Genomic DNA, 22,734 nt, shown 5'->3' with positions numbered 1-22,734 from the left:
TTCCTCAAAACTGGAGCGTAAAAAAGAAGACGATGGCGAGAGAAAGATGGCGAGCGAACATTTACTCGTGTGCTACTAATAACCAGTGCCGGTGTGTCACTTTAGAGTCTTAAAGGGATACAGTGTAGACCTAATTCCGCTTATTCAGTCACAGGGTTTCCAGGGTCAGCAGTATTTACACCAAATCGAGCTTGTTTTGGAAGAAGGCTGCAGGTGGAAAAAGCAAGTTCGAAGGTAGTGTTTTTTTGGGATAGGTTAAAAATAGTCAAAGGCCATTAAAATCTGGTTTTAAAGCAAACAATAAGAAATAATTCAAATCAATTTTCGCAAATAGAGGCTAAGGCAAACAAAGGGAAAGTGTAAGTGCAGACAGTGTTTCTAAGATATACAGAACAATTTCTGTTGTAAAATATATTATCCATCAGTGGACATTGGATAGATTTAACAAATCGGACTTCTTGTTTAAACTGCGATGAATTTACTGGTTGCATAATTGCACTATTTGTCCATACAGTACACAGTTATAGAAGGGAATTATTAATAATTGCACTATCCATTAGCACCCAGATGAGGATGGGTTCCCTTTTGAGTCTGGTTCCTCTCAAGGTTTCTTCCTCTTATCGTCTCAGGGAGTTTTTCCTTGCCATCGTCGCCGCTGGCTTGCTCATTAGAGATAAATTCACATATTTACAATTTATTTTGGTTTAATTAATTTGAATCTATTTATTTCTGTAAAGCTGCTTTGTGACAATATCCACTGTTGAAAGAGCTATACAAATGAAATTGAATTGATTTGAATATATTACAAAGATTGAAGGAGGGGGAAGGGGGGATACTGGTGTGCATAGTGTATGTACTGTGCGATTGACAAAAAAAATTGCCAATTAGAAATGCATGTGCACCACGGTGAACTTGTTTCCCAAGCAAAGACTTTTTCTGAATGTTCTGGGCTAGTTTCATGGTTTTTTGTGTGTTTTTTTGAGATGTAGTTGGGCTGGAAACTATGCTGAGTAAATTATGTCTCTCTCACACACACACACACACAGAAATTCATAAGCCTTGGTGAATAAAACCTGTGTTTTGAATAAATATTCTCGATTGTGATTGGTCAGAAAGTGGTGATTAATTTTCTATAACAGCGGCTCTGACAGTAGTTTCGGGTGCAAATCGGAGGTTACGTATATTAATGTATTCACTGTAGTACATTATTGTTTCTTTTTTTTTTATATATTATATTTATTGAGGTATTTTTAGATTTTCAGACACACAAAAAACAGTCACAAAACAAGACAAAACACAGCTACACAGCTATAAAATGAAAGGGAAAAAAACATTATTGTTTCTATAGTAAACTTACACAGGGACTTGCAGTCAGACAAGCCAAGTTTTTTTTTTGTGTGTGTTGTTAACTTCAAGTGAGAGAAAAAAGAGAAGCTGCTGATGGAATGATTGTTTCTAGTTGCTATAACATAGGTGATAACAGGAACTAACTTGTTTTACAGACATTCCACAACATTATACGTAACTATAAATGGATAAACAGTATGATTTCCTGGTTTCATATATGAAAGATGGTTAGCATTGGGAAATTGCTGTAGAACAAGAGGAATAAAACACTTCAGGGCGTGCTGTTACAGGGTGGTAACTGTAGCTTCGCTTTGGACCACATCACACCACGCCGTCGTTGATTATTTTCCCATAACAGCACATCCCCAAGTGGTTTATTACTTACTAATAATCTTCTATAATACAATAGAGGCTGGTGTTTAATTCTTTTTTGCCTGGTTTTAATTTTTTTAAGGAGTTATAGAATGTCTATGTGTTATGTTAAACTATAGATTAAGCGTTGGCTTTGGAGTTGCCAGAAGTAGATTTTATCTCTGTTTTCATGAAGCAATGGCAGTAAACTCACTTATATATCTTCAGCATTTTGGTGGTGTGTTGGTATAAACATCTCCTTCGCTAAATATCCACCACATGTTACTCTGACACATGATACACAGTACTATAACATGGTCTATGCTTTAGGAAGCATGAAGAAATTTATGACTGCGTCGTATGTTAAACCATACACCAAGCACTGTCCGAGTACCAATATTCACAATGCTGAACCACACACACACACACACACACACACACACATACACAGTATGCTATAGTAATGTAATAAGGATAAAGAGCAGAGCAAAGTACGCCTTCTACTAATGAGCTGAAAATTTGTGTGGTCGTTACCCCAATACACCCACACACACACACACACACACACACACAAACACACACTGCATTTAATGTCTTGTCCACAATACTACAAACTAATATAGAAAATGGGGTTTTATATCAACAGTTTTCCACACACGCTGGTATTTTAACATTGTTTTTAGCATTTCCCCTCCACAGCGATTGGAAAGCACCAATTTCCCAACAATGACCATTTTTAAAACTGTATTTATTAACTCTTTTTACCAGAGGTCAAAAAAGGCCTGTTTTGGGGGTGCCTGTGTTCAGCATTGAATTTATTTGTGATGGAACACTCCAAAGTAGTTGTTAATGGCTCAAATGAAAGTAGACACTCAGGGCTTTAAGAATATGCAGAATTTGTTACTGCTCTGTGTATTTGTTACACATTTTGCACTTGTCTATCAATGTTGTGTATTTGCCCTTTCCTGAAAGAATCCTGAAGAAGGCATTTCCTTCCAGTGTATATGAGTAATACAGTGGTATGACAGTAACCCCCCCAAATAGGGCTAGACATAAGGGCTAAAATTTTAGACATATAGACACATTTTAGACATAAGGGCTAAAATTTTCTAAGAATGTAGCTTAGCGGTTAAGGCTCTGATCCAGAAGCCTGTGAGTTCAAACCACAAAAAACCCAATGTAATCTAACAAACAACAACACATATACAGCATTCATTCATTTTGCTAAAACATACAGTACTTCACCTGTACAGTACTTTACCTTTACCTGTGCTGGTTTAAAGGAGAGGTGGCTAGAAATGTATTAAAAAATGTCTCCATCTATTGGTAGCTGTGTGACATTTCAGACATTTCACTTTCTTTTGTTCAGATTTCCTCAGTCCCTGTATAATGTAATAACCAACATTTTACTTTGCTTACTTTTGTTTTGAATAAAAAGACAGGCTACTTTTATTGACATGGGAGCGTATGGATCATGGCAGACTGCTCGTGCGGTTCTTCGTGACACGTTCATTAATCTTCAGTAAATGCTTTCTCCTGGTCAGGGTCGCTTTGCTAACTAAATTAAATGGCTAATTTGTTTCTATTTGGGGAACAGAATTCATTATAAAATCTCACAGTAAGGCAGATACAAAAATAACGACTGCAGAAGAGAGAAAGATTGGTCAAACTTCCTGTGGTATTATAAAAATAGTCCAGTGCACACCTCTACTTGGCCACAAGATGGGGGCTGATTAGTACATACTGAGAGACCTGGGTGAGAACTAGAATAATAACAAACCCCAGAAAACATACATAGTGTGTCCACGATACAACTGGCTCTGGACTCCCTAAACAATTTCCATGGCCTTCATTTTGTCTCCGTTTTGTCCACTTCACATGTAGCGCAACTATTCTCTTGGTGTGCGTCGGAGTAACAAGTACACAAGAAGTTTACAACAGTTGCCTGAAGTATTTACGGTGTTTCACTATTTTTCTACCGAGCTTTACTGAAATTTTGCCATGATGGATGTGAGATATCTGGAAAAAGTCCTTTACAGACTATAAAAATGATATAAACATGATTGTATCAAGCAACTGATGAATAAAAACTGGCTTTCTTGATCCTCTTGGATGAAAAGAGTTGCTCTGTGTTTGCACATCCTTCAGATCAGTTGAATAAATGACATAGATTTAATGATATTTTTACAGGGTATGACTGACATTTTCATAAAAAAAAGGTGGTGCACCTGGTGGTGCGTTGCTCCTCACAGCTCCAGGGTCTTGCTTTGGTCCTGTGCTCAGATGACTGTCTGTACAGAGTTTTTACATGTTTTTCTCGTGTAGGTTTCATCAGGGTTGTCTGGTTTCCTCCCACCTCACAAAAACACGCTGATAGGTGGACTGACTCCTGTAAAAGTGTGAAAGTGTGGTGGTCCATCCAGGATGTATTTTTTCCACCTCGTTCCCAGTGTTCCCGGGATAGGCCTGCAGAGTTTCTGGAAGTCCCTTGATCAGGATAAAGTAGTAACAATTGATGAATGAAAGAATGTACAACTGACTTCTTTATCAAAAGAAAACCCTATGGTGTAGGGACAGGAGCTAATTTCATATGTAAATTGCTTCTCTCACCACCAGAGGCTGACTTATTTGAACCAGCGTAAATACTGTTGTAAATACTAAAACAGGATTTGCAAATTACAATATAATCTTCAGTTTCACAGTTCAACTTATAACTACCCAACAAAAATGTGACAATAATAGGCTACGTTCATCATGTTCTCTACACACAACATGTGGAAAGTGCTAGTTATTTTTTCGCAGTGAAGTGAAATTAGACTGTAACACCTGCTGAAAATAATAGATGTGGTGTGGACAAAGTGGACATCAGACCAACATCTGAGCCTGTAAATTGGGGAGAGAGAGAGAGAGAGAGAGAGAGAGACTCAGAGATGCTGAAATTCATCATGGTCATGAATAAGGATGAGTGCAGATGAAGCCAGACTCTCCTGCTGTGATACAGCTATATTTAGCCAGCATGCAGGCTGAGGATCAGTATGTCACAGGTAGATATTTCATCTCGCAGCTGAGATGACAGACGTTTCTGTCTCTGTTCCACTCACCTGCAACAGTGGAGCACCTGGGGGGGAGAGAAGCACGCATTTATACAAAGTGACTTACAAGTGCAAGAATAATTCTCAGCAGTTTAATGTTAAGGGTCTCAAAAGTGGACTGTTGGTAGTTTGGTGTGATTTTGAAATTTGTAGGAGATTATTTACTGTCTGAAAGGTTGTGAGTTCAAATCAACACTGCTGAATTCTCCATTCAAACTCCATGTTTGGTCAGACTAAAGGTGTTGATTAATTTCCTGTAACATCAGATCTGACAGTAGTTGTAGCCGTACTTCAAATATATTATTATATTGCACTTGTTCTAATATGTTACTGTTTCTATAGTAACAACATATTCACAGGAACTTGTATGTTGGACACTCCACATAATCAAATTTTTTAAAAACATTGATATGGTGAAGATTTCTGTAAGGAGTCTCCAGTATCAGTGCTTTGTGACAGACATAAAGCTCTAACTTTTAGTTTTCAGATATAGGAAAGTCTTCAGGACAGAGGAGTTTTACACTTGGTTTCTCAGTAAAATGGCAAGCTGTCTTATTATCTTCTAGAGAGACAAAAAGAAAGAGTAGACAGATGTTACTGTAAATGAACATAGCTAAGAACATTACTATAAATGCATAAAAAGTATGACATCATTCTTTAATAAATAAAAAATAGTTGGCAAAAAAAAAATAATTGGCAAAATGCTGTGGTTTAAGAGGAATAAAGCACTTTGGCATGTGCTGTATATATACAGCTAGGACAAAAAGAGGGCACCGATATTGTGTGCCATGTATCACTCCAGTGAAAATAAATAAATAAATAAATAAAATTCTCAGTGACTTAACAGATTTTTTAAATCTTTATTTAATGCCTAAAATATTATTTCATTATAATTCTTCTTTGTGGGCACATGACACATAGACAGGGGGTCCATTTCCCCCCACTTTTTTTTTTTTCTTTCATTTTTTAAAATTATTTTTTCATCCACAATAATTTTTCATCATTATTTATTTTATTGTAGCCCTAAGCATACTTGTCTGGCCACTTTAAATCAAAGTAACTTTACAAATATATAACACAGGAAGAACAAAAAAAAGTTGAGAAGCCCTGATCTCCCTCATTGCAACACTCCAACCTGCGGATTGGAATTGACAGATTCGAGGCAGGACTTTTAATGCGTGACGTCAAAAAAACGCGACTGGCTCAAATATGGCTGCGTCCTTCATTGGCGTGTTTTGGTTGTAGCACAAAACCATGTCGAAACATGTCAATATGGTCTGAGTGTTAAAGTTAACGGTACAGTGACTTTGTTCATGGTGAAAGGAGAAAATTGGAGCTTCATACAGCATGGAGAGACGAGAGTTTATAGCATCGCTTGTGGTAATAATGCGATTTTAATTTATTCCACAGTCGCTTCCTAAATGACTTCATAGGGGTTAAAATAAGGTTTTTATCTCCTCTATGTGCCAAATAGCGAGTTTGTTTTGGATTGTTATATTAGTGGATAATGATTCAGATGCAGATAATCCTGATTAAAGTGAAGTAAGATGAGTTTTGAGACTTAAATAGTGAATAATAAAAAAAAATTACATACTTTCATTTTCTGTCTTGTTGATTAGGTTGCTTATTAAGTTTATTAAATTTGCTATTTTTTTATTCATATCATTTATTTCTGAAAGATTAATCTGCATGAGTCTGTCCATTAAATGATTACTATCATGAATTTATGTGCTTCTCATCCATTCTTAACTATAGGTGTATATCTATAGAAACATCTGCAGGGGCATGTCCTAGTTTTTAGGGGTGGCAAAGGAGGGGCAAGATCACACTACGGGGTGGCACAAGCTAATGAAAGACCACACAATGACGAGACTGTACCAGCTTTATGGTTGTACAGTAGTTCCAAATATTAAAGAGATTTGGACGAATTGCCTAGTCGATATTGCTCTAGAATGATTTAATTCAAAGTGAGCTTGATATTGTGTAAATTGCCCCTTGGGGTGGCAAGACTTAGTTCAATCACCCGAGAACACTCCTGAACACCTGGAACAGTCCAATAACACCACTGACAAAGACATTTTATATTTTCCCCCACCACCAAATGATTTCCTGTAGGCTTTCTTTCATTCCCTTCAAAAATATCTCTACAAAATTGACCCAATGTATGTATTTAATTAAAAATTAAAATGAAAAATAAAAAATATTTATTTTGTAAATTTGTGAGCCTGTAACCCACTCTCCAGCTTTTTTTATTACTTTTATTTATTTATTTATTTTTATTTTATTTTTTCCCCCCTTTACAACAGTGTAATCATACAACATTTTTAAGTGATTTATATTCATTTTATATTTTATTTTTATTTATTTGATTATCTGTTTGTTCAGGATGGAAACTTGGCTCATCAATCTTTAAGTGAAGCTTTAATCAAGTCTGATCAGTGTCCTTAAGCTGCTTTATTAAAAAAAAAAAAAAAAAAATGAACACACTTCCATAACTTTCTAGTTGCAGTAACTTTCAGCTTCACACAAATGTATTTTTTGCTTTCATGTTTGTTTTACTTTTTTCCTCAGTTCTTCCTCGAACGTTAGAGACCCTGCTGAATGCTTTCCTTTTATTGCATAAATTAGTGCAGATGTCATGTTAATTAGATGTACACGTGCTGCATGCAAATGACATGTAAATAAGGGGCTAGTGGGAGGGAATTTGCTTCCACGCAGCTGAAGTGGATTCATCGCCACTCGTTTCTGTTCAGCTTTGCTGAATAAGGGGCATTTTCATTCCAAAACCAGGAAACATCTGATTCTTATTTTTCTGTCTCCCAGGCTGGAGGTTGTGCAGGCATGTGTGTCGACCTCACGCTCTTCCCTCTGGACACCATTAAGACGCGTTTACAGAGTCAGCAGGGCTTCTACAAGGCCGGGGGATTCAGGGGCATCTATGCCGGCGTGCCCTCTGCTGCCGTGGGATCTTTTCCAAACGGTACACTTCGCAATTCACTTTTAACTCACAGCACAGGGACATGGCATAAAACAAGAGCAGTTTTGCTTGCTAACTGAGGAATTTCACTTCATGGTTCTTTGTGAGCTCAAACATTCAGTAAATAAACCGTGTTTGTGTTTGGTTCTAGCTGCTGCGTTCTTCGTCACGTATGAAAGCACCAAGTCTCTGCTCTCTGGCTGTTTCTCCGCACGCATGGCTCCAGTCACACACATGCTCGCAGCATCGCTCGGAGAAATCGTACGTTCTCTCTGCTTTTTGCAGATTTCTATTTTTCTCACATTTTTCGTAATCAGTTAATTCTTACCTCGGAGTGCTCAGATGATTCTTATGCCTTTATGACAGGGGAGTCTAACAAGCTCACTCTCAGGTTGGGACCAGTCCAATAAATGTTTTAATCCGGGTCACTAAATGAATTTAGAATCCGTGTTCTAAATTATGAAAAGTTGTTCTCGCTGTTGTTCCAATAGGGACAGTAAACCCAGTGCCGTAAACTCAGCCAAAGACAAAATGTACTTATTCTAAGCTAAAAATTGGCATATAAACTAGGGGTGCAACGATACACTCCGCTCACGATTCGATTTGATTCACGATACTGGCTTCACAATTGAATGAAGAAGAATTGTGACTGAAAAGGCTCCTTTTTTTTATTCCTGAATCATAAACACTGCAAAACAATGTGCAAATTAAATAAATAAAACAATTGCTCTGAACAGAGGTTTAATATTGTAAACAAAATGTACTACAGGTTCACCATATCTTTCTTAAGTCTTAGACTCAGGAAAATGTTCGATAGAAACATAATGAGATTTGTAGCAGCTCCTGAGGTGTCATTTTAGACGGAAATAGAGCTCCAAAGTCGGCTAAAATGCCAGACTGCTGTTGTCTCTTCCTCAGGCCCTGTAGATTGCAGTGGCATGGGGGTGGTGTCATCTGAAAGCTACTGAAGAGCTCTTTTATTCCTGTTTTAACATGGTTGTGTAAACGTGTAACGAATCGTGTTTGTCAGTCGTTAATGCTCCAGAACTATTGGTCAGCGTGATGTATATATTTTAACTCTATGGCTTGTGCATGTTGTGACCTCTGGTGTTTGTGAACAGTGCAATTGCATTATGTGTGTAATTAATAGAATGCCGATTCCCACAATGTGAACCGCACATTCCCGTGACACACATCATTAAATCATCGTTACACGCCTAATAATCCCATAATCCCAGTTAAATCCATTTCAGTTCCAGTTCAACGCTACAAAATACGGAACAGTTCAAGGGGCTGAATACTTATGCAAGCCACTGTAGGGTAAAACCATAATTTGAATGTAATGTGTCCAATTATCTAAAACGTCTCTGACACACCTGCATTATGGAATTAGTCAGGATTATAACGCTGCCCTCATATACTGTAGAGTCCTCAGTAGCATGGCTAAGAGTGAGCAGATGGAAGCTGGCGGTGGTTTTAATGTGAGTTGAGGACGAGGTCAGCCCTCAGTTTAACCCTTCGCCAGCCTCACAGGGACTTACGCACTTCAAAGTGCGGATTTAGCGGCGCAGAACCGAGCCTGTATCCTCGTGTGCTGGGAAGAAGCTTCACCAAATCCTGTAATCTGAGGTGTTAGGGATTAAAGCCTCTGTGCTCAGGTCATATAAAGAGCAAGACGAATGCATCTCACCGGGGAAATGGGGTCGTCTCTCACGCTTCGTTACAGAAACGACTGCAGTGGTGTTTGGCTTGTTTGTCCCAGTCATATGAAGTGTCAGATTTTCTGTTTATCACATTATACAGTGAATATTATCATATTTGCCTCTTTCCCACCCGGACTGAAAGTTGGCTGAACTCTTCGCACTGGGATTTGTACGAGCTTTCACGGGCTCAGAGCTACCGTGTTGATCAAAAGCAGACCAAATTCTGCACTTCAGAGGTTCAGAGACTGAACTCTTCACCTCAGAGCCCTGAACTTTCTTCAGAAGTCACCCAAAACTTTAGAAAATGTGGTTTTTCTGTATGATTCAATTATTGTGGAGGCTTTTTTGTTTTGTGGTTTTTAAACATGAAGAAAATCTCCTATAGGATAACTCCAGCTTCATGCATTAGCTAGTTAGCTCAAATGAAAAATCATTATAATAATGAAATTTAATTATATAGCACCTTTCATACAGTTAACATGCAGTTCTAATTGATTTATCATGTGAAATTGAGCAATTAAAATTGTAAAATAGGCAAATAATACTAATTTAATACATAATAAGAGCAAAGACAGGAAGAAAAAATGAATAACAATAAAAATTATGAAAAACATATAATAAAATGTGTGAAAAAATAGAATAAAATAAAAAGAAAAAAATAATTAATATATATATATAAAATTAATATTAATATAATAATTAATAATACATTAATTAATAATTACACTAGGATTAAATTTTCTCACTCTATATTTCCTCCCCAACAGATAGAGACTTCAGAGCACTTCTGTAAGTCGCTCTGGCAAGGGCGTCTTGCCAAATGCCATGATTGAAAATGTTAATCGTGTGTATTTGACGTTTATTTAACATTTATGGAAGGAGTCTCCAGCGTCAGTGTTTAGTAACAACCAGAGGTAAAGCTTTAACTTTAATTTACATTAATTAAATGCAACAGTATATGGATAAAAAAGTATGACATTTCGCTCTTTAATAAATAAAAATTGTATACTTGGCAAATTGCTGTGATACAAGAGAATTAATCCGTGAACCTGATTGGCTGTAAGACTTATAGTTATAAAGCACCTGGGGGTGTGCTGTTATAGGAAAATAATCAACTTCGAGCTGGTAACAATTACTCAGCTTCATTACACCACCTATAACAGAACACCTCAAAGTGTTTTACATAAAATATAAGAGCCAATCAGGTTTCAGTATGCAAATTAAACACTGGTTTATTAGATGGAGGGGGAGGGGCATGTCTGATTTGCATATTCATTGATCTTGATCTCTTGATGAGGCTAAACTGTCTGTCTTTTCAGCATTTTTGTGGAACCATTTTATAAACGTTTCATGACATGACTGCTATGCAGATGGAATCCTTCTTTATTTATGTTTTTTTCAAACTATACAGAAAGAACATTAATTTTTTTCCTGACCATTCCCATGAACATTGTGCAAGTAATAATTGAAAAACATCAAATCCCTGTTAAGCCTCATGCAATGTCAGTGCCATATCATTGTGCGTATGTGTGTGTGTGTGTGTGTGTGTGTGTGTGTGTCTCCACCCTAGGCATTCTCTACAATAAAGAATGCCCTGGATGATGGCATCTGTCAGGGATGGAGCAGGCCGTTATCTAGCCATTATATCAGATTTATCTTCATTCCTGTTCGCTCGACATTCCCTTCGAGAGCTCATTTGTCAAGCTGAAAGATTCCTGAGAGCGGAGGGGAAATATTCCGTGTGCCCATCTCACCTCAGAGGGCTCGCTGGCATCCACCCAACGTGCCACAGCGTATAAGCCGCACCTTGACCCGGACTAAGAGGTGGTGCGTGATTTATCACACGAGTATTCCTAAAAGCACCAGGTTGCGTCCCGCTTTCAGCCCGGGCCACCCAGCGCTCCGTCATCCAGACCACGGGGGTCAAACTGTAGGCAGATGATCCTAATTTGAACTGGCAGATGGAAAATGTTATGTGTCTGCATAAGTAATGGCGCTATTACAGCCCAAGCGGAGGCTGTCGTGGCCAGATATTGCTTTTTTTTTTACCGGCAGATGGATATTCGAAGGCAGCGCTGCTCGGTGCCCCTTAGGGAGAGCTGCAGGTGAGGCAGAATTGATTTCTACTTTTTCTTTTTCTTTTTTTAGAGCAGCACCTGCAGGAGCTCGTGTTTAAGGTGTCTCGGCGCAAGCGCTCACTGGGTGGCACTGAGTCTTTCAGCTGTGTCTCTGGGAGTGCAGGATGCGATCAGGGAGACAGGGACCCGCGCTTCAGGCTGATTTTATTCCTCACCTCTTATTGCCTAACGTGCACACGGCAGCCGCTGAGCGCATTTTTATCTTTCGACAAGAGCTTGTCATTTGGAAAAAGATCCAATTCACAACCGGTTTTTCCAAAAGCGTGAAACTGACAAGAGAAAGCAACAAAAAAAAGAGATGATGAGAAAAAGAACAGAGTCAAATATTTGAACAGCAAGTAAGACAGAAGACGGGAAGAAGAAAGGGAAGAAGAGGGAGAGAGGGATAAGCGAGAGAAGGAGAGAGAGGTAGGTATGAAAGAAGGAAGGAAGGATGGAAGGAGAGAGTGGAGGAAAGAAAGACAAAGGAGAAAGGTGAAGGAAGGAGAGAGAGAGGAAGGAGCAAAAGTGAGAGACAAGAAAGAAGGAAGAAGAGGAAGGAAGGAGAGAGTGGAGGGAAGGAGAGAAGAAGGAAGGAAGGACAAAAGGAGATGGGGGAGAGAGAGAGAGAGAGGAAGGAGGAAAGGAGAGAAAGGAAGGAAGGTGAGAGACAAATGAGGAAAGGAGAGAAAGAGAGAGAAGGAAGGAGAGAGAACAGAGAAGGAAGGGTAGAAAGAAAAAAGGAAAGTGAGAAACAAAGGAGGAAAGGAAGGAATGAGAGAGAGGAAGAAGGAAGCAGAGAGACAAAAGGAGTCAAGAAGGAGAGAGACAAAGAAGAGACGGAGATAGAGAGGAAGGAAGAAGGAGAGAAAGGAAGGAAGGAAGACAAAGGAGAGAGAGAGAGAGAGAGAGAGAATGTCCTTTTTAAATAAATATTTATAGATATTTACACTTAAACTAGTGTTAATTTAAATTTCACTGTTTCACACCTTGACCTTGAACACAGTCACTGATGGTTTTTTTTTTATTTCCATGTGGTGTAAATCTCTTCCTGCGCTCGTGTGAACCTGGAGTTAGCATGTTTCAGTCAGATCTGCAGACACTCCTTTAATTCCTCCACCATCACTCAGCAGCTTCCTTCCCTGTGACGGAGTTTCTTGGCCAGATCCTGCTGTTGGGATTTGGCGCATAGTAAAGTGTGAGGTCCCATCAGATACCCGCCGTCTAATTAATGCTGCTGAGAGTAAATAAAGATGAATAACTGCATGAATGAGACGACGCAGGCAGTAAATTCATCATACAGTTAAAGTGTGTTGATTGTCTACAGCCATTCTTTCTGTTTTTATTTCTTTTTACACTTAATAATCTTACATAAGGAAGAAAATTGATCAGTGAAAGTTTGAGGAGTTTCAAAAAGACAGGATTTTTTTTTTTTTAATGTCTGGATCAAGAAAGTCCCGCCAATCTGGCAACGCAGGTCCTCTCTTTGCCACCCCGCTGCTTTGTGTAAATTATCCAGATATAAACAATGTCCCTAATACATCTGATCTATTATAATACCTCTCAGGAGTAGCTTTGAAATTGCCTCTCGCCCCCACCTTTCAATTAAAGCGGGAATTGCTTGTCATATCTACTTCCCTCCCTGTTTATTGCCGTAATTTTTGATCCTTTGGAGAGCTAAATGACGAGACGTGATGTACGGTGCTTCATAAAACAATGACATGGATGGAAAAAAGGGATGGTAATGAGCTCAAGTAAATGTCTTCTGTCAGTTTGTTTAAATGGAGGTGCAGTGGATGTGTTCAGCCACCGAGGGGCACTCTCGCTACGTGGCTCAGGAGAAGTTTATTTTCTCCTCTTTAAGAACACGCACTCCGGTTATTTCAGCCATGAGTATACATTTGAATAAAGACTGCAGTTCCCACGGTTTAAAGTTCTCGCTTTCACTCTGTGTGTGTGTGTGTGTGTGTGCGTGCGCGTTTGGATGTGAGGATACGTCTGGATGTGAGGATATGTTTTAAAGAAAGAACGTAATGTATTATAAATTTAGTAACTAGTCTAATAGTCTAATAAATACAGAGCTGCATTTTTTTTTAAAGAGCAAAAGACTAGAAGACACTGTGATCTGATCATTCAAATCATGTAGTGTGTATTTGTAGTGTGAACACAAATACGTCTCGATGCGTCCTGGACAGCGACGAAGAACCTCAAACTAATCGACTGCACCATTGCCCTAGCTGGAAAATATGTAATCATTGCAAGACTGTTTGGAAATTGTGATGAACGATGGAGCTCTCTGCCTAATGGATAAAGGTGACACTATTACAGCAGAGACGAAAGCAGCTGCTTTTCATAGCATGTTTGCTAATCTACAGGAGTGATTAGTGGGAATTTTCTACATACGTTTGGCCTACGAAAAAAATGTTACTATATAAACATTTACGTGTGTTGTCTTGTCTCTCACGTGCAGGTTGCGTGTCTGATTCGAGTCCCGACAGAAGTGGTGAAGCAGAGAACTCAGGCCTCTCCGTCTCTTCACACACACCACGTCCTGCTAGCCACTCTGCGTGAGGAGGTATACACACACACACAGGCTCTCTCTGTAGATATACACAGACACACACCATGCACAAACTATTGAATAGAGCTGTAGGTAAGTCATGAGGAGGATGAAGAGATTCGTACACTCCATATGTAGACATGTAGACATGCTGCTTTCTTATGTTTTCCTCTCTTTTTTATTTGTTTATATATAATACGTTCTTGTGTGCAGGGGGTCCGCGGACTCTACAGGGGATTTGGCAGTACAGTACTGCGAGAGGTGAGACTCTTCATCCACAAAACACCTATGTCTAACACTTCATACTCTGTATACACTGCCACTTTCCTTATATGGTCAGTGTTTCCTGTTATGGTCACCTGAAGCTATGGCAGCTTATTGGTCTCACCTGTTTGGTGTTTCTGATGATCTTTCTTTTCCTGTACAAGTCCTCTGATTGAGAATTAAAATATCATTCAAGTCCAGTGTTCATATGGGAGGAGCAATTTTTTTTTGTTACCCAAGTTTAATCTCTTATTTTTCATCTTGTGCTATGGGGGCAAGAGGGGTGATTAGGTGATGGCTAGAGATGGATGGATTTGTGGATGGATTGGTGAACTGGTGGATGGATTGGTTAATGGATTGGTGGATAGATTGGAGGATTGCTGGACTGGTGGATGGATTGGTGGACTGGTTAATGGATTGGTGGACTGGTTAATGGATTGGTGGATTGGTTAATGGATTGGAGGATTGGTTAATGGATTGGAGGATTGGTTAATGGATTGGAGGATTGGTTAATGGATTGGAGGATTGGTTAATGGATTGGTGGATGGATTGGAGGATTGCTGGACTGGTGGATGGATTGGAGGATTGCTGGACTGGTGGATGGATCAGTGGAATACTGGTTGAATGGTTCTCTGCTGGAAGGGATGGATAGACAAAAGTAAATTAATATTTGAAGTAGCTGAGAATTGAAATATGGGCATCATCATGTGGGCAGCTAACAGAGAACATTATCAAAGCATTCCTTAATGTATTTGAATGTTACTAAATACTGTTTCTGAAAATGTGTCCTGTGGTGATCGTTTTCTGATAAGTTCCGAAATGTTGCAGGAGGACGTTTATATATAACATCTGCTCAGAACATCCCGGGCTGAGTGAAAAACTGGACAGAACTTTCTAGTACAACCTAAATTTCTGTTGGCTGGAATAGTGGAGCATGGCTGCCTGTATGATCCTGAAATAATTGGCATAATTAAACAGAAAACAAACTTCATGAAACTTCATCTTTTCTTCAAGTCCCTATTAAACAGCACACACGCACACTTATTACTAGTTTCAACACTTTAATAGTTATTAATGGCCTTTTAGTGATTAGAAAGTACTAAATCAGAGTTTTGCATCCTGGAGTATTGATTGATTTGCTCATGTGGGAGTTACCCACAGGATTTTCTTTTACCCAGGTCTAAGCTCTGTTTTTTCCCCTACTCATCTTGTATTAGAAATGTGTCTAATTAATTATAAATTAGGAAAAAGACAGGCCGAGAGGTGAAATTAAGCGGCGCCGTGATGAGGCCTCCCTCTGATATGGATCTCTCGTCCTCTCGCTCTTGCTTGTGCTCACTGGCTTTTTCTTTTGCTCTTTGATGAATCCTGGTGTGCTGTGTAATAATGCTTTAATGAAGGCTGACAGTGAGATACGCTCTTTCATTCTCTTTCAGAAGCGAGTGAGAGAGAAAAAGAGAGAGATATTGGACTTTTTGTTCCTTCATGTCACAGGTTTCAATAACGAGAATGAAAAGAGAACTTTTGGTGTACATGAAGGTGACACTATTTTGTGTGTGTGTGTGTGTGTATACACACTCACATACCGCCGGGTGATCCTGTACCTATTTTCTGCCTCACTTAACCCACGATATTCCATCTGGACACGCCGTTTGGGGCAAGGGACGGCACGGCTGTGTGATTTCTCCGGAGCTTTCAGAATAAATGAATACATTTGGATGGCAGCAGAACGATTTCCCAGCATGCCGCAGGCTCTGGCGAGACGCCGTTGGGATCGTCCAGACGATGGACGGCGACGTGTGTCACAGAGCTCATTTGTTTCCTCAGCTTTCGTTATCTACCCCAGGGCTGCGGCCCTGTCAGGATAAGTTTGTTTAGTCTGAACATCTTTAATTAGAGTAGCTTTCATTTGGTTAATTAATTGGAGGCATCAGTCTGCATCCATGAAGCAGCACTGACCTGGGATCAGTCTGTAGGCAGGAGATATGTGTAGACTGAGATTACTTATGTGGACACATGAAAAGACCACATTTTATATTTTAAGTGTTTGTTTTGGTTTGATAATATACATAATTATGGGCAGTCTGTTGTGTACTATTGATCAGTAGTGATGAAGATGAAGATCTCAAGATGGATGGATGTATGGATGGATGGGTGGACCACAGCTGGAATTTATGGTTTGGTGGATGGATGGACTGCAGCCTTTAATGCATGGATGGCTGGAAGGGTCATAACTAGGATAGATTATTTGTTGGATGGATGGATGTATTGCTGGAACACAGCTGGGATGGACTGATAGATGGACCAGAAATTTATAGATATCTCGATGAAATGATAGACCGCATATGGGATTTATGGATGGATGGGTGGGCCACAGCTGGGATGGATGGATAGATGGACTACTGATAGGAGGAATGTATGGATATGTTGATGGAGTGGTGGACCACAGCTGGGATGGATGGATGGACCACAGCTTGGATGGATGGATGAATGGATTGATGGATGAATTGCTGGACTACATCTGGGATGGATGGATTGGTGGATGAGTGGATATATGTACTAATGGAAGGAATATGGCTGGGATGGATAAATAGATAAATTTTTATTGAGTTGGTTTGCTAAAAATCTTTGGCATTGGTTAGATGGATGGATAGACTGATGGGCTATAACTAGGATGACTGGATTGAAGGGGGAATGTTGGAATGAATGGGTCAGTTGCCAGCTAGGATGGCTTGGTGGACAGATGGATGGATGGATGGATGGACTGCAGCTTGGACGGATGGATACACAGAGCTTTATAAGGTAGCCCAGTTTAATGTCACCTTCATGATGTAAGTACTGATACTTTTTGTTAAATGTCAAGAAGAAAAAGCATGATTCACTGAAGATTGCCGTGGGTACTTGAGCGGTATTGCAGTCTTGTCTGGTTGAGATTTGGTGGTGCAGAATAAATATTTGCACCCTCGCTATCAGGAGGAGGTTCAGTTCTGCATCATACCACTAGAGGGCAGAATAAGATCAACACTGAGAGATGATAAGGATCATCTGAAAAACTCTGGATCAATAGCATCTTTTAAAAATAAAGGTTTAATTAATCTAATGGGTCAACAGGAGTTGATTCTTGTTTGGAATGCTAATTACAAATGAACCGCTGAACTTTGTTTTCTTTGCTGTTTTGAAAGTGAACTGCTTGAAGCTTTGGGTAAAGGAGAGAACTTCCTTGAGATGTAATGAATCTGAGTGTTAGACAAGGGGAGAGGCGATATCGGAGCTGCAGCATTCAGGAAAGGCGGCGATGATTAATAAGAAGTCAGTTTGACCTGATCTCTTCGTACCTGTGCGAGTTAGGAAGACTCTACCCCACAGCGCTTTGCTCGAACTGATCAGACGTTAGGATAAGAAAGGAGGGTGAGGGGAAGAGAGAACGTGCAGAGGACAGGAGAGGAGCTGAGCTGGCAGCAGTAACACTTGAAGAATGTTGTTATGAAACACCTCAGCCTGGAGCGCTGATCCTGCCAGAAATGATCCTGAACCACTGTCCAAAACCCCACACACTCATACATGAATCGCTTATGATTACACCGCTGGCTTACGCAGCAGTGCTTCTGACATGACCAAGACATCATACATTGGCTTATCATTCTTTTTTAACACTACTGTATTAAAGTCTATAACCCATTTTAAAGGAGTAGTTTGCATTTAACCTATTTCAGGGTCAGAAATATGAAAAGAGAAACAAAATCTCTAGCAAGAGCTATTACATGATTATTTACCTTATGATCACATGATTAAGGTCTATAACCCATTTTAAAGGAGCAGTTTGTGTGGAAAAGTGGTAGAGCTGATCAGTGCTGTTCAAGCCGGGGCAGAGCCTATTTCAGGACCTGAGAAATGTAAACAAAAAAAATCTAATGAGACTCATAACAGTATGATTTACCTTAATTGATCATATAATTAAGGGCTGTAACCCAAAGTAGCAGTTTGTATGGAAAAGTGGAAGAGCTTATCAACTTTCTTATGGCCATGGGTGAAGCCTATTTCAGGGCCTGAAAAAATATAAACAGAATGTAAAATGAAAAATCTAGCAAGATCCATTGCATGGATCTTGAATCCATGCAATTTTCTAAAGTACCTTAAATGATCATAAGATTAAGGTCTGTAGTCCATTTTAGAGGAGCAGTTTGTAAGGAAAAGTGGAAGAGGTGATCAACTCTTATGGCCATTGGTGAAGCCTATTTCCTGAAATATGTAAACAAAAAGGGAAAAAGTTAGTGAGACATGGTGTTACATGACGATTTTCTTGGTACCTTGAATAATCATATAATTAAGGTCTACAATTCATTTTATCAGTGCTGTTCTAGCTGGGGTTGGAGCCTATCACTAACTAAGTACTTTGAGCTTCTGACTACAATAAAGACTACAAAAAAACACCCCCCTCCTTGGTATTTTTACTGGGAAACACTGGAAAGTGTCCTCCACCCCCTGAATTCAGCAAATAACATGATATCAAAATGGCTGCTTGTACTGTCAACAGTAAATAAAGTTGACTTTTAAAGATAGATATTATAGTAGTATTTGCTTTAGACTAATCAATGTACACATAAAGAACTTTAAATGTCACCCCATATCACTAATGTTAGCTGACTAGTTGTTTTTCCCTGAAAAGACAAAGTTTCACGGAGGCGTCAGTGGTTTTTCTTTTGTTTTGTTTTGTTTTCCACTTTGTAGCTCAAACATGTGGAGGCCAATGACGAGTGCCCACTTCTGCATCAAGATAAATGCTGTCTGGATGGAAACGATGACATTACTCTCTTCCCTTCTAATCCGAAAGACACTAAGCAATCATAGGTGTCTGTGAGGTCATGTGTATTGCCGACTAACTAGTGAGTGTGAATGGACAATGAGCAAATTTGAGAGAAAATGAGGTAAAAAAAAAAAAAAAAAAAAAAATCACTTTACAAAGCCACAAAATCGATAAAGTGGCCTGTGGTGAGTAATGAACAAAATATCAGGTTTGTGTTCTTGGATTTGGAATGGGTTGGCTACAAGTCGAGTATGTTCTTTAAATCAGTGATGTATGTGGGAGGGATAGGTTTCTTCATGAAGATGGTGATGCAGATTTATCACCTCTCACATGGAAACTATTAGATGTACAAAGATGAGCCCCCATCCTCTGTCCCCCGATGGTTAGTTGACCCTCAGGCCAGGTCACCCCGTGGGGGTTAAAGCCCAGCCACGTGCAATTTGCCTGAATTGCCCCCGTGTTTGTTCACCTGCAGGTTGATTTTTGTAGCCCACTGTGCGGTAAACAGGTGGAAGTGTGTGTTTGTGGAATGCAGACTCTTGATGAGCGTTTCATCTGTGTTGGGGTTGCATGCTTAAGTACTAACATCTGATGAACGCAGTGGTTGAATATCAGTCAAGAAAACGGTGCACAGCAGTTACAAACCAAATTTGACTTTCACAATGTAAAATCTAAAACTTTACTGTAAAAGTTAAGAGTAATTATATTGTTTGACAAAGTTGTATTCGTTCTTTATAAGTAATGAATTGGTCAGGCTAGCTGATATGGTTTTAATGTTGTGATTATATTAACATACCACAGCGCTGTGGAATTCTCAAATCTGATTGGTTAGCAGCTCTGACAGGAGTACCAGCTTGAAGGCACATCACAGGTTTATGTCAGCGCGCTCATTCTAACGCCTTAACGTTTCTATAATAACAACTCATTCACAGGGACTTGTATGCTCCTCAGATGTTCCTCATTATCTTTTATCATGATGTTTACTAAGCATTTATGAAAGGACTCTCCAGCATCTCCAGCAGTTTGTAACGGTCAGTATGTTTTCCACCACGGGAAAGTCGTCAAGACAGAGGACTTTGCACGTTCTCCTTTCTTGTTAACATGGAAAGCTGCGTTTTTTTTCTTTCAGCCTAGAGAGAGAAAAGCTAGGCTGGTGAGGGAAAGACAGGGATGACTGCGGAACAAGTTAGTTCCTGTTATCACTGACTTTAACGGAAAGAGGATAAAAAGTGTCATCGAGTAATAAATTTCAAAAAATTCGAAAAATTGCCGTGGTGTAAGAGGAATGAAACATTTCGGGACAAGCTGTTATAGGATACTTATCAACTTTGGTGTGGTAACAGTAACTCTGCTTCAAGCTGCATCACACCACCCATTCGTTGATTATTTTCCTATAACAGCATCAGCAAGGGTTTTATTTCTTATGTATGATGAGTAATGCAGGTGCTTTCTGAATTTCTTATTGTAGCAGGTAATTGGTGCAAAAAAATGTTCATTATTTCCTCCTTATTTTCTTTAAATAATTTAAATCTTGGATATAAGAAAACTGGAACTGTTTTGATGATTTCATGAAAATATCTCAAAGCATCATTTTATTAAATATTATTAAATATTATTAAATATAATATTTTTGTCATATTTCCCACCCCATATTTAACTATTGAGTGTTAGTGGACAGTGATAGACAGAATTGACACAAATCCTGTTAAGTATGTTTATTGCCTGTTTGAGTTTCTGAGGCCGTTAATTTATAAATTTATTCAGGCTGATTCCGAGACTAGGCATTTGCGTGGTGTGAAATGTTTCTAGCACCTCGTAACTGTTCATTAGCGACAGTTCACAGGTTTTGCTTCAGTTTACTGTAAATACAACAAGGCATTTCTGATTTATTGATGGATGGCAGTAGATGGAAAGTACACCAGGGTTAAGTACATTTTATTTTTTTGATCCTGAGCCTCCTTCATGGTTTATTTTTGTATATCTTATTGCATTTCTTTAATTACAAATCCATGTGTTTTCAGTTATTTATACTGTGTATTTGCTGTACACAACCACACTTCCTTTCCAACACCAGTATGGTGCACATATGGCTTTACATTTGTGTGTGTGTGTGTGTGTGTATGTATGTGTATGTGTGTGTGTGTGTGTGTGCGGTGACCCAGACTGTTCTCTGTTTGTCTTCTCTCCTCTGGCTGGTTGGCTGGCAGTATGGCAGAACCCAATGTTTTGTTTTTTCTTTTTTTTTTTTTTTTGCTACACGTGTGTTGTACAAGCAAAAAATTTACACTGTGTGTTGGAGGCATGACCGGGTCGCCCTTGTCCTCAGGGTCATGAGCATGGTGCTGTGGAAAAAAACTAAGCAATGTGAAGACTGTTTCTAGCACATAGACTGAAAATAAAAAAAACTACAATTGTATGATTAAAGGACCATCTATTTAGATTATTTTAAAAAAATCTGCTTTCTGCTCACTATATTATCAAACATTACTACATTTCTCAATACATATATATTTGTAAAGTCATAAGGTGACATTTTAGCATCAGACAGCTTTAATGAGTCAGTCAAAATACCTAGCAAATCTAAATGTTAACAGACATGACAACAGGAATGAGACCTAATACCGTCTCTGTAATCTAAGTGCTGCTAAGTAAGCTTTGTATTCATCACGACAGTTTGTATTCCCCTAGCTAGTATGGTTGTATGGTCAGAATTATTATCATGTTAGCTAACGTGAGAGATTAAGAATAAAGCTGATGTTTTTCATCCATAACTAAAATTAGTGTGTGATTTCAGGCAGATGTGTGTTTTTGTGAATCTTTCTTATACTGTGACTTTCACACCATTAGTAAATTTATAACATTCAAGAGTTTATACTTTTCTACTTTAACTTGCGTAAAAGAATTTGAAGCTCTACTTCAGCATTTATCAGAGAATTTATTTAGATAGAATTTATTTAGAGTAATTTCACCTTTACTTGAGTAAGCCAGTTATTCCAGTAAGTTCATCATTCCGCCCGTAGTGAATAACGATGTAGCCTACTCTTGGGTAATCTTCTTCTTGGTTCTTGGTTCTTCTTCAGACATTGGTGATTTTAGTTAATTTAAAGGTATGACTTGGCCTAAAGACTTTCAGACTATGGTTTGGTTTTTGGAGGGTGTGACCATTAAAGACTAACGAGTTGATGGATCCCCCAGCAGTCCCCCGCTGTCTTCTACACTGACTTATGTAGTTTCTTCATATGTCACTCTGATAACAGATGTATGATTCTTTTAGCAGATTCCATCCATTACTGCATCCAGACATCAGCACAGTCTCTAAATCTGCACCAGGTCTTCAGAGAGACTCAATAACTTTACTATAATTGCCAGCAAAGAAGAGAAATGGATGAAGGAGCGGGCGAAGGAGGAGGATACTGTGTGTGTGTGTGTGTGTGTGTGTGTGTGTGTGTGTGATTAATGGATAGGTAGGAATGCTTTTGTTTAAGTGTGTTTCTAAAATGTTTGAATGTTTGATTGATC

At 39.0% G+C, this 22,734-nt stretch overlaps 1 protein-coding gene across 3 annotated transcripts in view; it reads left to right on the top strand.

Annotated features, from left to right (window-relative positions):
- The first annotated feature begins 5,962 nt into the window (after positions 1-5,962).
- The window catches only part of slc25a26 (solute carrier family 25 member 26), an 80,584-nt gene continuing 63,812 nt past the window's right edge, over positions 5,963-22,734 (top strand). For 2 of the 3 annotated variants that reach the window (XM_053226910.1, XM_053226909.1), the window contains exons 1-5: positions 5,963-6,170; positions 7,614-7,770; positions 7,919-8,028; positions 14,058-14,162; positions 14,361-14,408. In XM_053226910.1, coding sequence (XP_053082885.1) covers positions 6,138-6,170; positions 7,614-7,770; positions 7,919-8,028; positions 14,058-14,162; positions 14,361-14,408 — 453 coding nt within the window. In that variant the 5' untranslated portion in view covers positions 5,963-6,137. The remainder of the gene's footprint in view (positions 6,171-7,613; positions 7,771-7,918; positions 8,029-14,057; positions 14,163-14,360; positions 14,409-22,734) is intronic. The other variant, XM_026935741.3, reaches the window with a different exon arrangement.

The sequence above is a fragment of the Pangasianodon hypophthalmus genome, chromosome 20 (assembly GCF_027358585.1).
Source record: "Pangasianodon hypophthalmus isolate fPanHyp1 chromosome 20, fPanHyp1.pri, whole genome shotgun sequence".
Taxonomy (NCBI): domain Eukaryota; kingdom Metazoa; phylum Chordata; class Actinopteri; order Siluriformes; family Pangasiidae; genus Pangasianodon; species Pangasianodon hypophthalmus.
Note: the sequence above shows the minus strand (reverse complement) of the source record. Positions and strands in the feature narration are given on the sequence as shown.